At 39.2% G+C, this 13,295-nt stretch overlaps 1 protein-coding gene across 1 annotated transcript; it reads right to left on the bottom strand.

Annotated features, from left to right (window-relative positions):
• Positions 1 to 1,331: 1,331 nt before the first annotated feature.
• LOC107193729 (histone-lysine N-methyltransferase SETMAR-like) lies at positions 1,332 to 2,186 on the bottom strand. Its single transcript, XM_015583234.1, has one exon. It carries the CDS (start codon positions 2,184 to 2,186, stop codon positions 1,332 to 1,334), a length of 855 nt encoding a protein of 284 aa, XP_015438720.1.
• Between the last annotated feature and the right edge of the window lie 11,109 nt (positions 2,187 to 13,295).

Here is a 13,295-nt window from a genome sequence, read left to right as displayed (position 1 = left end):
AAACGAGGTGATAAAATCGCTGACGTTTCCGTCAGCGTTCCGAAAAAAGGGGATAATCACTTTGTTGCTACGTATCGCTGAATTAATGATTTCTGCTCGTTCTTCGCGTTGTGAAGTAACATGGTAAAAATGTGCAACGGAAAGAGGTTATGAAATACAGGATATAGCATCCCCCACCTTAGACTCGAAATAGTCTCGAGAGACTTTTTCGAGATTATCCTCTGTGCATTGCGCATTTTTAGACGAGTATGACTTATATTTAAATGAAATCGCAGTTATGAGTGATCGCAATAATGAATGGGCGACGTGAATTATCGTAAACGATGATACAATATTTGTGACCAATTCGTTAGTAGCAGTAGAGGTAAATGACAATATTGGTAATGATTATTATAGAAGACTTGAAATATCGTATTTTCGCAATGAGGTGTGGATATGAATTATTAGATGAATATTTAACAATGCTCTTACTAAATGTTACAATAAGTTTGAATATGGGTGATAGGACAGGGTGTTCTTATGATATCATCAATACTGTTATTGTGCGAGACTCTGTTCTTGCGAGGGTGCAGGTCCCATTATCAGTGAGAAGGCGGTAGGTGGAAATCCTTGGTCAGGCCTGTACACATCATCTACAGTCTGTTTTGTTGTTGATCTGCAGTACCTGGGTACAGCATACTATGCACAAGGACGTGTCGTAGGCCCGATTCTTGAGGACCTGACAGTGCATCGACATCTGGCGGTATTCTCAGCTCTTGTATGGTTCTCCTAGGTTTATGTAATAGTCACACTTGACCATGTTCTCCGTGCTGTTGTATAGAAGGGTGCCCTGTTCGTTAACACGCATCTCCGCCTGACGAATGGTTTTCAGATTCTTGACTGCACAATCCTCTCAGCTAGAGATTGTGGGCCGTGGTACCTCCGGTCTTCGAAGGTTGATACGGTCAGGATTGACACGATGGTTACAAATATCAAATTTCGTGTTCTGTGTGTAGTTCCTGGAATTCTGACTCGGCATTGTGTAGTGACAACATTCGATGAAGGGAACATACAGAAATCTGTGAACCTATTATAGTTAATTATTGGGTCAGTGCAAAAGTTCGTGCCCGATTTCTCATTAAAACTCGAGTAATAATTTGGAGCATGAAATTTTTTTATTAATCAATTATGTAATTGCCATTGTTTTCTACGATCTTTTCCCAACGTTCTGGTAGCATTCTGATGCCTCGATCATAAAACGACTTCGGTTTTGAATTGAAAAAAGAAGAAATGTGATTTTTGACGGCTTCCAAAGATGTGAATTTTTTTCCATTCAGATCGTTTTATAATGATCAAAACAAGTAATAATCTGATGGTGCGATATCTGGAGAATACGGCGGATGTAATATTCCATCCCATTTCAGTTCCTTTAGTTTTGCTAAGGTTCGTTTTGCAGTGTGCGGTTTTGCGTTGTCCTGATGAAAAACAACTCCCTTACGATTGACCAGACTTGGACGCCTCGCCTGGATTGCTGTCTTTAAATTTTCTAATTGTTGACAGTATTTCTCGGAATCAATCGTTTGACCAGCGGGCAATAGCTCAAAGTACAGTATTCCTTGGCAATCCCACCAAACAGAAAGCATCACTTTCGCAGGATGCAAATTGGGTTTTGCTATTAGTTCTGCACGCTCGTTTGCAACTTTCCAAGTTCGTTTACGTTGAACATTATCATAGAGAACCCATTTTTCGTCACCAGTCATCAGTCGATCCAAAAACGGCTCATTATTTAGTCGGCCAAGCAAAGAAACAGCTGCAGAAACTCGATTCAATTTGTTCGCTTCGGTAAGCAAATGAGGCACCCATACATCAAGCTTCTGTGTGTACCCAATTTTTTTTAAATGTCGAAATGCGGTCGACCTGTCAACCTTGAGTCTCTGAGCAATCTCTTCGGTTGAAATTCTTGAATTAGTTTGCACTAAATTGTGCACAATATTATCATCTATGCCAGAAGATCGGCCAGAGCGTGGCGCATCATCAAGATTGAAATCGCTACGTCTAAATTTCGCAAACCATTTCTTAACGGTTCGAATTGCTGGTGCACAGTCCTGATAGACGTCTCGAATGTTTTTTACAGCGGTCCCAACTGCTACACCCTTCCGAAACTCATAAAGCAAGACATGCCGTAAATGCACCTTTTCTGCGCTCATATTCAAATGTTTTTTTCTACCACGTAAATTCAAACACAGCACACAAGTCTTGTGTTCAAATGACAGTTGAATATCCTACTTTTCCACCGATATATAATATGCACACGTAACAGTAGATGGCACTAGCATACAACTCTCCGAACGACATCTATGAAAATCGGGCACGATTTACTTTTACACTGACCCAATACATAGGAAGGAGAGTGAGGAATTTTGTTAGGAAATTGGAATGGATGTTTAACAGCGTCGACCTCTGAACGAACCATGCTGACCGTTGCAATTTACTAACTTTCTGAGTTGAGTGACCGTCCTTCGCGATGTGGGTCGTCAAGGAGGTTTCAACCTAACGTAAGCATGCTTCAGCTTGTCCAAGTGTTTCGCAATTTTCTTACCGTTTCCTGCCAATAAAATCGCATTATTTTGTTCTGAAATTTCGCAAATTCTGTAAGGACCCTCGTAATGTTGATCGAATTTTGATAGACGAGGTTCCTTCAATACGTAGACAAGGTCATTCGGCGAAAAAGTTACTTGGTTGCTTTTCCGATCATAATTTAATTTTGATCGAGCCTTGCTGTTCTCTAAATTTTACACAGTTAAATTATGAATTTCGTCCAATCGTCCTACTAAATTTTGAACGTATATGGGATATGTTAGGAGCTCTTCGCGAGACATCGGGGTGAAGGGGTCTCTAGCTAATTGACCGAAAACTACCTCGTACGGAGTGAAGTTCGTTGCTTCGTGTACCGATGTATTATATAAATATGTCGCGAAGGGTATATAAAGATCCCAATCCTCGTATTTCTCTAAATAATGTTTTAAATATTCTATTAGAACGATATGACTTCTTTCCAGAGAGCCATTTGTTTGCGGACGGTAACCAGAGGTGGTTACGTGATTAATACGAAAAACTTTTGCGATTCCTTGCATTATATTATTAACGAATGTTGTACCGCGGTCAGTGAGTATCGCTCGCGGCGCTCCGAAGACGGTAATAAAATATCGCGAGATAGCGTCAGCAACCGTGATCGCTCGTATGTCGGGCAACAGGATAGCCATGCAGAATTTTGAAAGTTGGTATTCAATTGTTAATATATGACGGTTTCCACTAGGTGTTACCGGAAGCGGCCCTATCGTGTCGAATGCAATTTTGTCAAAGGGTTTTGCAGGGGTGTCGGTAATCAACATCGGTTCTCGAGTTTTAATGCGTACAAGTTTCTGTTCCTGGCAACAGTGTCGTATGAAATCTTCTACGTCTCGTCGCATTTTTGGCCAGTCGAATAGACTTCAAAGCCGTCGGTAGGTCTTCGTGACTCCTTTGTGTCCTCCTATCAGACTTTCGTGATAATGTCGAATAATGCCTTCCCGTTCATCTTTTGGGGGTTCCTGAATTTCGCCAGTACATATTGTGATTTTTACGGGCTGTTCCCAAAAGATTTCGGTTAAAAGTTTCTGGAGAATTTTGTGATCGAAGTGATGGAGAGTTTCACCATGTGCAGCTATGCGAATTGAAGTTATTTTCTCTGTTTTCATTGATTCTTTAAAAGCAGAAAGTGAATGCGACAGTTCCGAAATTCCCATTTCGTGGAAGAAATTTCTGGTTCCCACGATGCTAAAAACCTTCCCTTCGTTGTTGAGGGTTACAATTACGCGCCCCTGTTTTAGATCTTCGGTGATTAATACAGTTTCTTCTAAGAGTCCGAGTTCCTTTAGGGTTTTACAATTTCCGCTTGTTAATATTCGATCGGCGGAAATAAAATGCGCGTAGTTGTCTGGTTCTGTCGTTAAGGTTGTTTTAAAAACCAAAATTTCACATCGTTTCGAAGAATTGAATTTCGAAGAAGCATTTTGATTCTGAGATTGCGGTAGATACGAAGGTTCATATGAATCTATAAATGTGTCGAATTTTACTTCTTTATTTTCTTTAACGGAATGAGCGGTAGTACTTTGTTCATCCGATGTATTTCTTCTTATTAGTTCAGATTCGTCCGGTCCGGTGAAGACCATGGTTGACTGTGGTACCCCTAATAAGTCCGTTGGAGGTGGTAAAAACCACGAGACACGTTTTTTTGCAACTGAAGGTTGGGTTTTCGCGTTACCGATCGAGTCTTCGCTATTTGGTAGTTCTGCCTGATCCAGGCTTTGAAGACACGTGATTTCTTCTGTGGTGAGACGCGGTGGAAGATTGTTGTTACCCTCTCGGTTCTGCTGAACACTTCCTGGTCGGGAGACGTCTTCCGTAGCATTGAATTCTTGTTCGCCTAAGAGTGGTGTTTCTATGCCAGTAGAATTTGCTTCGGGTGCGTCGTCCAGATAATCGTGAGGAAGAAGGTCGTCTATGTCGTCGGGGTGTATCGAATCTTCGGTTTCCTCTAGGATCAGGGGGATGGTGGTTCCTCGTAGTTTGGTCTAGGGAGATTCTGATGTCGACTTCGTACTCGTTGTGCTAGTCGTTTCGTGATAATGCGTCTGCATTCGCGTTTACGCGTCCGGGCTTGTATACAATCTCGTAGTCGTAATCAGCGAGTAAAATTCTCCAACGTGCGAGGCGCGATGTAGGATCCTTAATTGAGAATAACCATTGCAATGGACGATGGTCCGTCACGAGAGTAAATTTTCGACCGTAAATGTAGGTTCTAAGTTGCTTCACTGCGTTTACTATAGCGAGGCATTCCTTTTCCGTAGTGGAATAATTTTGTTGACATGGCGTAAGCACTTGAGATGCGTAAGCAATCGGAGGATCTTCTCCTATTTTGCCTTGACTTAAAATAGCTCCGGTCGCTACATCTCATGCATCCGTAGTTATAATGAACGGATTATCGAAATTTGGGTACCTCAAGACAGGTTCTTTGCAAAGACCTTGTCTGAGATCTTCGAAACTTTCCTGGTTTGCGTCCGTCCATACGAATGGAATTTTAGTGCTTGTTAAATTAGTCAACGGTCTCACTCTCTTTGCTGGATTTGGAATGAAACGACGATAATAATTTACTATTCCTAGGAACTGTTTAACGGATTTCCTGGTTTTTGGTACCGGAAATTCTGAAACCGCGCGTATTTTATCAGGATTTGGTCTTACGCCTTCTGCCGAAATAACATGACCTAAATACGCGACTTCGTGTTTTAGAAAATCGGCTTTGCCTGTTTGCAAGGTGAGATTATGTTTCCTAAGACGTTCGAAAAAGTTGCTTAGTCGGCGGCCGTGTTCTTCAAGAGTGTCGGAGTATACGACGACGTCATCCAAGTATACGTATAGTTCCTTGCCGATTAGACCTTTGAGTACCTCGTTCATTAGCCGTTGGAAAGTGGCTGGGGCATTTTTTAAACCGAATGGCATGCGTACGAATTCGTAATGACCCTCGGGAGTGGAAAAAGCGGTTTTACTTCGATCTTCTTTTGCCATAGGTATTTGATGGAATCCGTTTGCTAAATCAAATACGGAGAAGTATCTTGCGCCGCCCAACCGGTCCAGAATATCGGTGATCCTTGGGAGGGGGTACTTGTCATCGACGAAAAGCGAACGACCCAAAGCGGAGAATTGTAAGGTGATCTTGATGGAACAATAATGCCTAAATTTTCCAAATTGCGGACCTGTTTTCTCACTTCCTCTTCTTGTGTGGGCGGAAAAGGATACTGCCGAGTAAAGACGGGAGTCTCATCCGTAGTTAGGATGGTGTGCGCCATCGTGTCGGTTCTTGCCAGTGGGTCACCGGGAACGAAAACTCTATCCGCGTACTTTTGGACGGAGCGTTCGACTAGTGCGCGTGATTCGTCGCTGAATTGTTCGAGCTTCAACGTCTTCCGGATTGTAGCTGGTCGTTCTGTAACCGGCGTGGGCAAAACTTCGTATTCCCCTAAATCGCTATCTTCATGCGCGAAGAGTGTTTCCTCAGAAGGAGGAGATAAATTGCTCTCGGAACTATCATCGAGCTGTGGAGGTTGGTCCAGTTCTTCGCTATCCAGTTCTGGATGTTGCGCGAGATAAATTTGAAGAGTTTCTTGATTACGATGATGTAAGGCTAGTACGTTTTCTAATTCCTTCGAGTTTGAAAATGGAACGGGATGTATTGGACGATTTGCCGTTACTAGAGTGCGATAATGATATGATACAACGGCTTCCTCTTGGAGGAGATATGAACTGCCAATTAGACCGCATATTCCCCACGGTAAATCCGGTATGTCAACAACATAGAATAATGCCTAACTTCCGTTAACTTTCATACAAGTGGCTCCTAGGGTGGTAATTCATCCATTGAGGCTCTTTACGGAAATTTCGTCTTTATTGACGATAGGTGCATTAGGGTGAATTGCTTCTATGGTGATTAAATTTAAAACAGCGCCAGAGTCTACTAGAAATTCGCCTTCCCCTTCTTCCAGTTGTTTAGCCTTGATCCGGATCCGGGGGGACGGTGCATGCGCGAGAAAGGGGGTTTCCTGTTTGATTGGAAGATCCGATTCCTCTGAGCCGACGAGGCTGACGCGCCCGCTTCGCTCCTCTCTTGAGAGCGGGCGCGATTGTAGTTTAAAGGCTCGCGATGGTCAGAAGAAGATTCGCGTTTTGCTTGCGTATTATACCGAGGTTTACCTCTACGACGCCTCCCCTTGCATTGACAATTGCATTGGCATCCTACGGTATGTGTGGAACCTGGTATTTGCGCGACTCTTTCCGGAGAGGAGAAATTGTGTGCTGTATACGCGCTACGAGGTAATTCGTAATCTGGTTCATCGCGGGGTTCTCGCCATTCCGTCCATCCACGGTTTACGTCGTAAGGGGTGGGAGGACGAGGTGGATGCGCATAAGGCACATGCGCAAAATTTTCAGCGCCAAATAATTTTGCGGCTTTGAATGCTTCATTAATTGCCTGATTCAGTGTATTAGGATAGTTGAAACATACTCGATGTGCGTAATGTGAAGGTAAACCGGCGATGAACGAGCTTATAGCGGTACTGTTTAATTCTTTTGCCCTTTCATGATAAAAATCTTCCCCTTCGTCCCTAGCACTTGCGGTAGCTCCTTCTATTAACCTAACGACTCTGTCTACGTATTCGGTCAGCGGTTCGTTAGGGAACATACATACGCGTTGCAGGTCATACAAGATTGCCTGGTATGATCGACAAGGCGAATATCGATCTCGCAAAATACGAAGAAATTGGCTCACGGTTCTACATTTTTCTTCTCTTATGAAATAATGATCTCGATCGGTCAGTTTGCAAGTTAATCCTGTCAGAAATTGTTCCTCGTATTCACTCGGAATTCGTGGATACAGATTATTTATTGTTCGAAGAAATTGTTCAATAGGAACATATCTAGAGTCGAAAACAGGTACAGCGTCTAACGTGCGATAAACATGATCAAGATCGTCGAGGCGTGAGCGATAAAATGTACTCTGGAATTCATTCGCGTTTCCAGCGTGAGATCGAGCAAAGGTCTGTGCTGTGGGAGGGGTTGGTGGCACGGTAGGAGGAGGATTGGGGGGACGGCTGGTTTCTTGTGGCGGTGAGTGGCCTATCATCTTAAGGCAGGTTATGGTTTGATATGTGAGACATTAAGCGTTCTGTGTCAGCGAAAAGCTTAGGCAGGTTACGAGCCGTGATCGAAATAAATGTTAGATTACGAAAGCAAAGAATTTGACTTCGATATTTCGATCAAAGAATCCCACTTCTGACACCAATTTGTTACATCCTGCGTTGCGGTCGTTACATTACTTATAATTTCGGGTCCTGGCTCTTTTAAGGTGCTAAAGCACGCCCTGTCTAAACTTATCGGTGAAGTACGCGGTTTGGATTTGGAACGGGAGGAATAGGAAATCACTCTCGTTTATAACAATAATAAGATATATTCTAACAATCCAAATAAAAATAAAAGATATAAATAAGTCTTAACATACCAATGGTGATGAAGATGAATGATACGCTCGTTCGGTTTCAGTCGGTTTGATCGGGATTACGGCTCCTTGTATGGGCGGAAGACTTGCTGGCGCTCGGAGCCGTGATGCAGGGGTCGGGCACTGCGGGATACGTTGTCACTGTCTCGGACGTCACACTTCGTGGTCCGGTGTCTTATCGAACTCGCCTGTTAGGCCGCGCGTAATCGCAAAGTCGCGTCGCACACGGAAGAGATATCGTCGCGAAACCCGATCTGAACAGCTGAGTGACCGTTGTCGCTCAGCTTGCCGACGAAGCACCGTCTGGCACGACTGCCGAATATGAGCCTCAACTTACTGACAGACTGACACACTGTGACTCTGTCCTTTGACCCTCTTTGACTGTTGACAGCCTAACCTGGTTTTGAACAATCCCTTTTATGTGTTCTTTCCCCTTTCCTTTTGTTGGGAAACGCGCAAGATACGGGGTAGCAACAGGCTGTGATTCCCGATGGTCTCGAAAACGAGGTGATAAAATCGCTGACGTTTCCGTCAGCGTTCCGAAAAAAGGGGATAATCACTCTGTTGCTACGTATCACTGAATTAACGATTTCTGTTCGTTCTTCGCGTTGTGAAGTAATATGGTAAAAATGTGCAATGGAAAGAGGTTATGAAATACAGGATATAACACACACAATCGGATCATATAGATCGCGTGTTGGTGAGCAAGGGAACGAAGTACAGTAAAGCATCGATAAGTGCTCGAAGGTTCCTCGGTACTGAGTGTTCTTACCATTGGGCGATTGACTGGTTCCACGACGGACCACGACGGATTGACGAGGAGCCTTCGAACACTGATCGATTATTTACTGTACTCTTTTCCCTGTGCGCTCCCGCGAGACTTCCTGTGAGGTACACAGGGTACATGAGCCATAATAAATGTGCGTAACCATTTGTTACATATCCTCGTATCGTATCATCGTTGCGTATCATTGTACAGTACCACCGTTGTGTACCATATTATCGTATCACCGTTGCATATCATCGTTGCGTGTGTATACGTATAAAAACGGTGGATATGATCTGTCACGAGATATAATAACAAAAGAAGGAAGTCACTGAGGTGGTGGGTGTCACAAACGCATAAAAATAGAGAAATATCCAGTGACTAGATCCCTTGAGAAGAATTGCATGCAGAACAAAATCTAGATTGCTAGATACGAAAGAGGGACTGGTCGATTATTTGTAAAAGGAAGGCAAACTACAATGGCAAGATAACTATGTACAGAAAATAGTATGACAAATATATCTGTAACGATGTGTAACACAACTAAATTGCAATTGTTACAATATAGCTAAGGACAAGAAATGTAGTTTTACTTAAATATTTATTTTTTTATTTAGATTTTTCGAGAATATTCCGTATTCCACAATCTTCACCACGCACATGGCGTAGCTAACAAAAAATATTCAAGGATGAATACGTGTGTGTGTGCGTGAGTTGCATATGACGCCTGGCAACTGTGGCGTGTAGAAGTCTCCGCACCTCAAAGTTATTCAAATGAATATCGCGACATCCTTGGATATGACGACGACAAACCGACAAATGACTGATCAGTCCGTTCGCGTATCTTTGTATCACATTTTTATTCACAACGGTGCAACGCTTGCCCGGCCTCGTTGATACGCAACGGTGATACGTTCAAGGATACGCAACAAGTGGATACGCACCTTTAGCTTACGTCGCACAACTATCGATACTTTAGACTTTAGACATTGATTTCTTGCTTCATGGAGTGTACTTTTGAGAGACTCGTTCAAGAAAATATTAAATGTTACAGGTTTGACAAATAGAATGAAATAACAGTGTCTGTCTCCTGTCATTAAAATATTACATCGTATTCATTATTTTCTTCTATTGTATTAACTATTACTTCAAAATTTGTTTAAACTTAATCAAATTAACTATAAAGGTCATTCTGTTAGTTCAGACTAAAATTTCTGATCAGTTCGAAATGGCTAACCAGTGAAAAAATCTTTCTTCTGTCATTGCATCATTACCCATTTTTTTTTAATATTCATGTTGAATCTTTATTTACTAACCTGTCTTTCTGTCTAAGTCTTCTCGTTTTATACAACTGTTAGTGGAAGTTTATTTATACCTTAATGTATAACTATTGTTCATTGTCGAATTATAGCTGACATACATATGCCACTACTCCACACTTCAAGTTATCCTATTAATTATGCGATGGAATATGTTCTTCATACCTCTCAAAACAAACATGTTTGCTAACAGCCGTTGGTGTCCTAAATATTCCAGTTTTGAAGCAGAGAATGTATTGTTGTTCGTGTGTCTAATGGTATTCTAAATATTCAGTACCTAATTAAATACTGCTTTTTTTCGATACAGTATCCGTTAATCTTTAAATTCGACTTGCAGAATAAGGGTTTGGAAAAGATGAAACGACTTCGAAACAATGCAAGTTACGTAACAGTTAACCATATTAGCATGGAGAATAATATCGTCCGTCGTATTAATATAACATTTGTATACTTGTTGCTTGAGATATACATATACATGTACAGTTAAGGACAAAATTGAACGAACATTGGACAGTTATAGGAAATATTTAGTAGTTCTTCCGAATTATTATTTTTTTTACTTATTATTATAGTATACGTTCTTATTTAGATAAGTTTTATTAAATTTTATTAAATTTAATTTAGATAAGTGTAAAAAAATATACTTTAATATGAACATTTCGTTTTGGAAAAATGTTGTGCGGAGTGACGAAGGAAACTTTGAATTGTTTTGGTAAGAAAACGAGCTAAAGAGTTTGGAGACCATCAAGTGGAGCTTTCGGACAAAACTTCATATTACACATTGTGAAATATGCTGGAGTTTCAATTATGGTCTGGGGATTCTTTTCTATTTTGAGAGATCACTAATACTGATTGATATGTTGACAGCATAAATGAAAATTTGGAAATATCTGTGGAGAATATTGATATTGCCCACGATTCTGTCTTTTAACAAGACAACGCTCTGATACATAAAGCTATGAAAGCTGTGGAATTTTTCAATGATTCGCAAATAGAGCTCTTAAATTGACCACCATAGAGTCCAGAATTGAACCAAACTGAAACCTATTCTGTAAAGAGGTAAATGCCTATTACCAGCAGAACAAATAAAACTTCATTTTTTGATAGATTACAACACTCATGAAGGTGTACTATAACCGAAGATATATTCTGTAAGCGTGTTTTCTTTTATTTGTAATCGTCTTTTAGGACAATCTTTTAAAAGAACCTTTTAAATGTTATATAAATAGATTGAATATGTAAACTGTTGTTTATAAACGATATTATTTTTCGAAACATAAAATATTTTCAAAATTTTGAATATTTAGCTTTCATGTTAACTGAAAACATTAATAAATATGTTCGTGGCGCCGTAATATATTAACTCTCAACTTGCTTCAAAATGCATAGTAGCATAAGACATTAATTTGAAATGAAACGTAAAATGATGATGTGCAAATCTATTTTACACTGTTTTCTGAATTCCTGACATTCTTATTAATAATGAGAGTTTAGAGTTCAAATAAGTGCTGCCTTTGTGCGATTTCATCTTGTGTTGGCTATGCACACTTGCCCTTTAATTACAAGAAAATACTTTATGGTAAAATACATGGTACGTAATAAGTATTTATACATATTATTATTAATTGCGGATAAAAATTGTAATTTTTTATTGTAAGTAAAATTATATATATAAAAGAATAACATAAACCCAAGAACATGTAGCTGGAAATCATTAGAGCGAACTTATATTGATACTATACATAATAATATTAAGGTACAAAAAAAGCTTAACCAGTGAAGGATTTAGATAATACAAAAATTTTCGCAGACACTTTATACACTATTATGTAATTTCATTTGTTATGTGAAAGGCGAACATTTCATGAAATTACATTTGAATGTAGATATCCACAAACTTCAATTAATTTAGGAGCAATATAGGTATAACGATTTCATTCTGTTCTCATAAAGTTGATTTACATATTTAATATTATTATAGTTTTTACTCTGTGTATATAATGCACGCTTGCATTGTTGGAAAAAGTTATAAGTATATGACAAGGATGGTAATATTTGTAAATTTAATAAATTATAGAAAAATAAATTCCTTATTTCAGGATCATCAAACTGGTGTTAATTAATAGTTAAAAAATTAGAAAAGTAAAACCAACCAAGGGTAGGACTACTTCATCTAAAATATTTAATAATACGGAATTAATCATTTGTAAGGAAATTAACTAATTTCGTCTTTTATTTATCTTGTCCATTCGATAAAATCACGTTTAGTTTAAATCTATAATGAAAACTTTAGAGGGATCTAAATAGAAATAATATAAGTTGCAATTTTCTACAAAATCTAGTAAAAGAATGTAATTGCAAACAATAGTAAGTAGTAGTTTGAAATAATTTACAATACTTGTACATTGTCCTTACGCAGATTCAGTAACATAATTAAATATTGCAAACAAATAAACTGAAAACTCAGTGTTATTTTTATTAAAATGCTTTGCTGTACTTTGGCCATGATGCATGTTATTTCTTGTTTCGAGTAAACTATTACAAAGTTAATATAGGGCTATGGGAACCGATCAGGATGATTTTACAAAAAGTAATTGATGAACAAACAGGAAATTAATATATAGTATTCCCTAAAAAATCTCTAATTTCCTACAGTCGGAAGTCTCAAATTTCTACGATCCGCTCGACCTGTGACCCTTTGAATAAAACACGTTGTGTTCGCAAATTCAAAAGGAAATCACTTTAAACAGTAATAGTATTATTTTGTGATAACAACGAAATTTCATCTACAAACTATTACCTTAACAGTACAAATATATTATATGTTTCAAAGTTATAGTGGTGCAGTATGTTACTCTCTTTGAACAGTTATATTCCAAACATTGAACAATTATACTGAAATCATTTCCATGATAAATATGGTACAATTATAAAATGGGATATAGTAACGTGCTATTGTGATAGTGAGATTAATAACTATTTTTGTACCTTGTTCACGCGACTAAAATAGATGATTTCAACATATATTAATTTAACTATACGACATTTAGTAATTTTTCGAATACTCTTTACAAAATAAAGATTATAAAATATGCAGTATGTCCGCTTTAAAAGTATTCACGCTATTATTTCTCTAACTATTGAA

The sequence above is a fragment of the Dufourea novaeangliae genome, unplaced genomic scaffold (assembly GCF_001272555.1).
Source record: "Dufourea novaeangliae isolate 0120121106 unplaced genomic scaffold, ASM127255v1 scaffold32, whole genome shotgun sequence".
Lineage (NCBI taxonomy): Eukaryota > Metazoa > Arthropoda > Insecta > Hymenoptera > Halictidae > Dufourea > Dufourea novaeangliae.
This window is presented reverse-complemented; position numbering and strand designations above follow the sequence as displayed.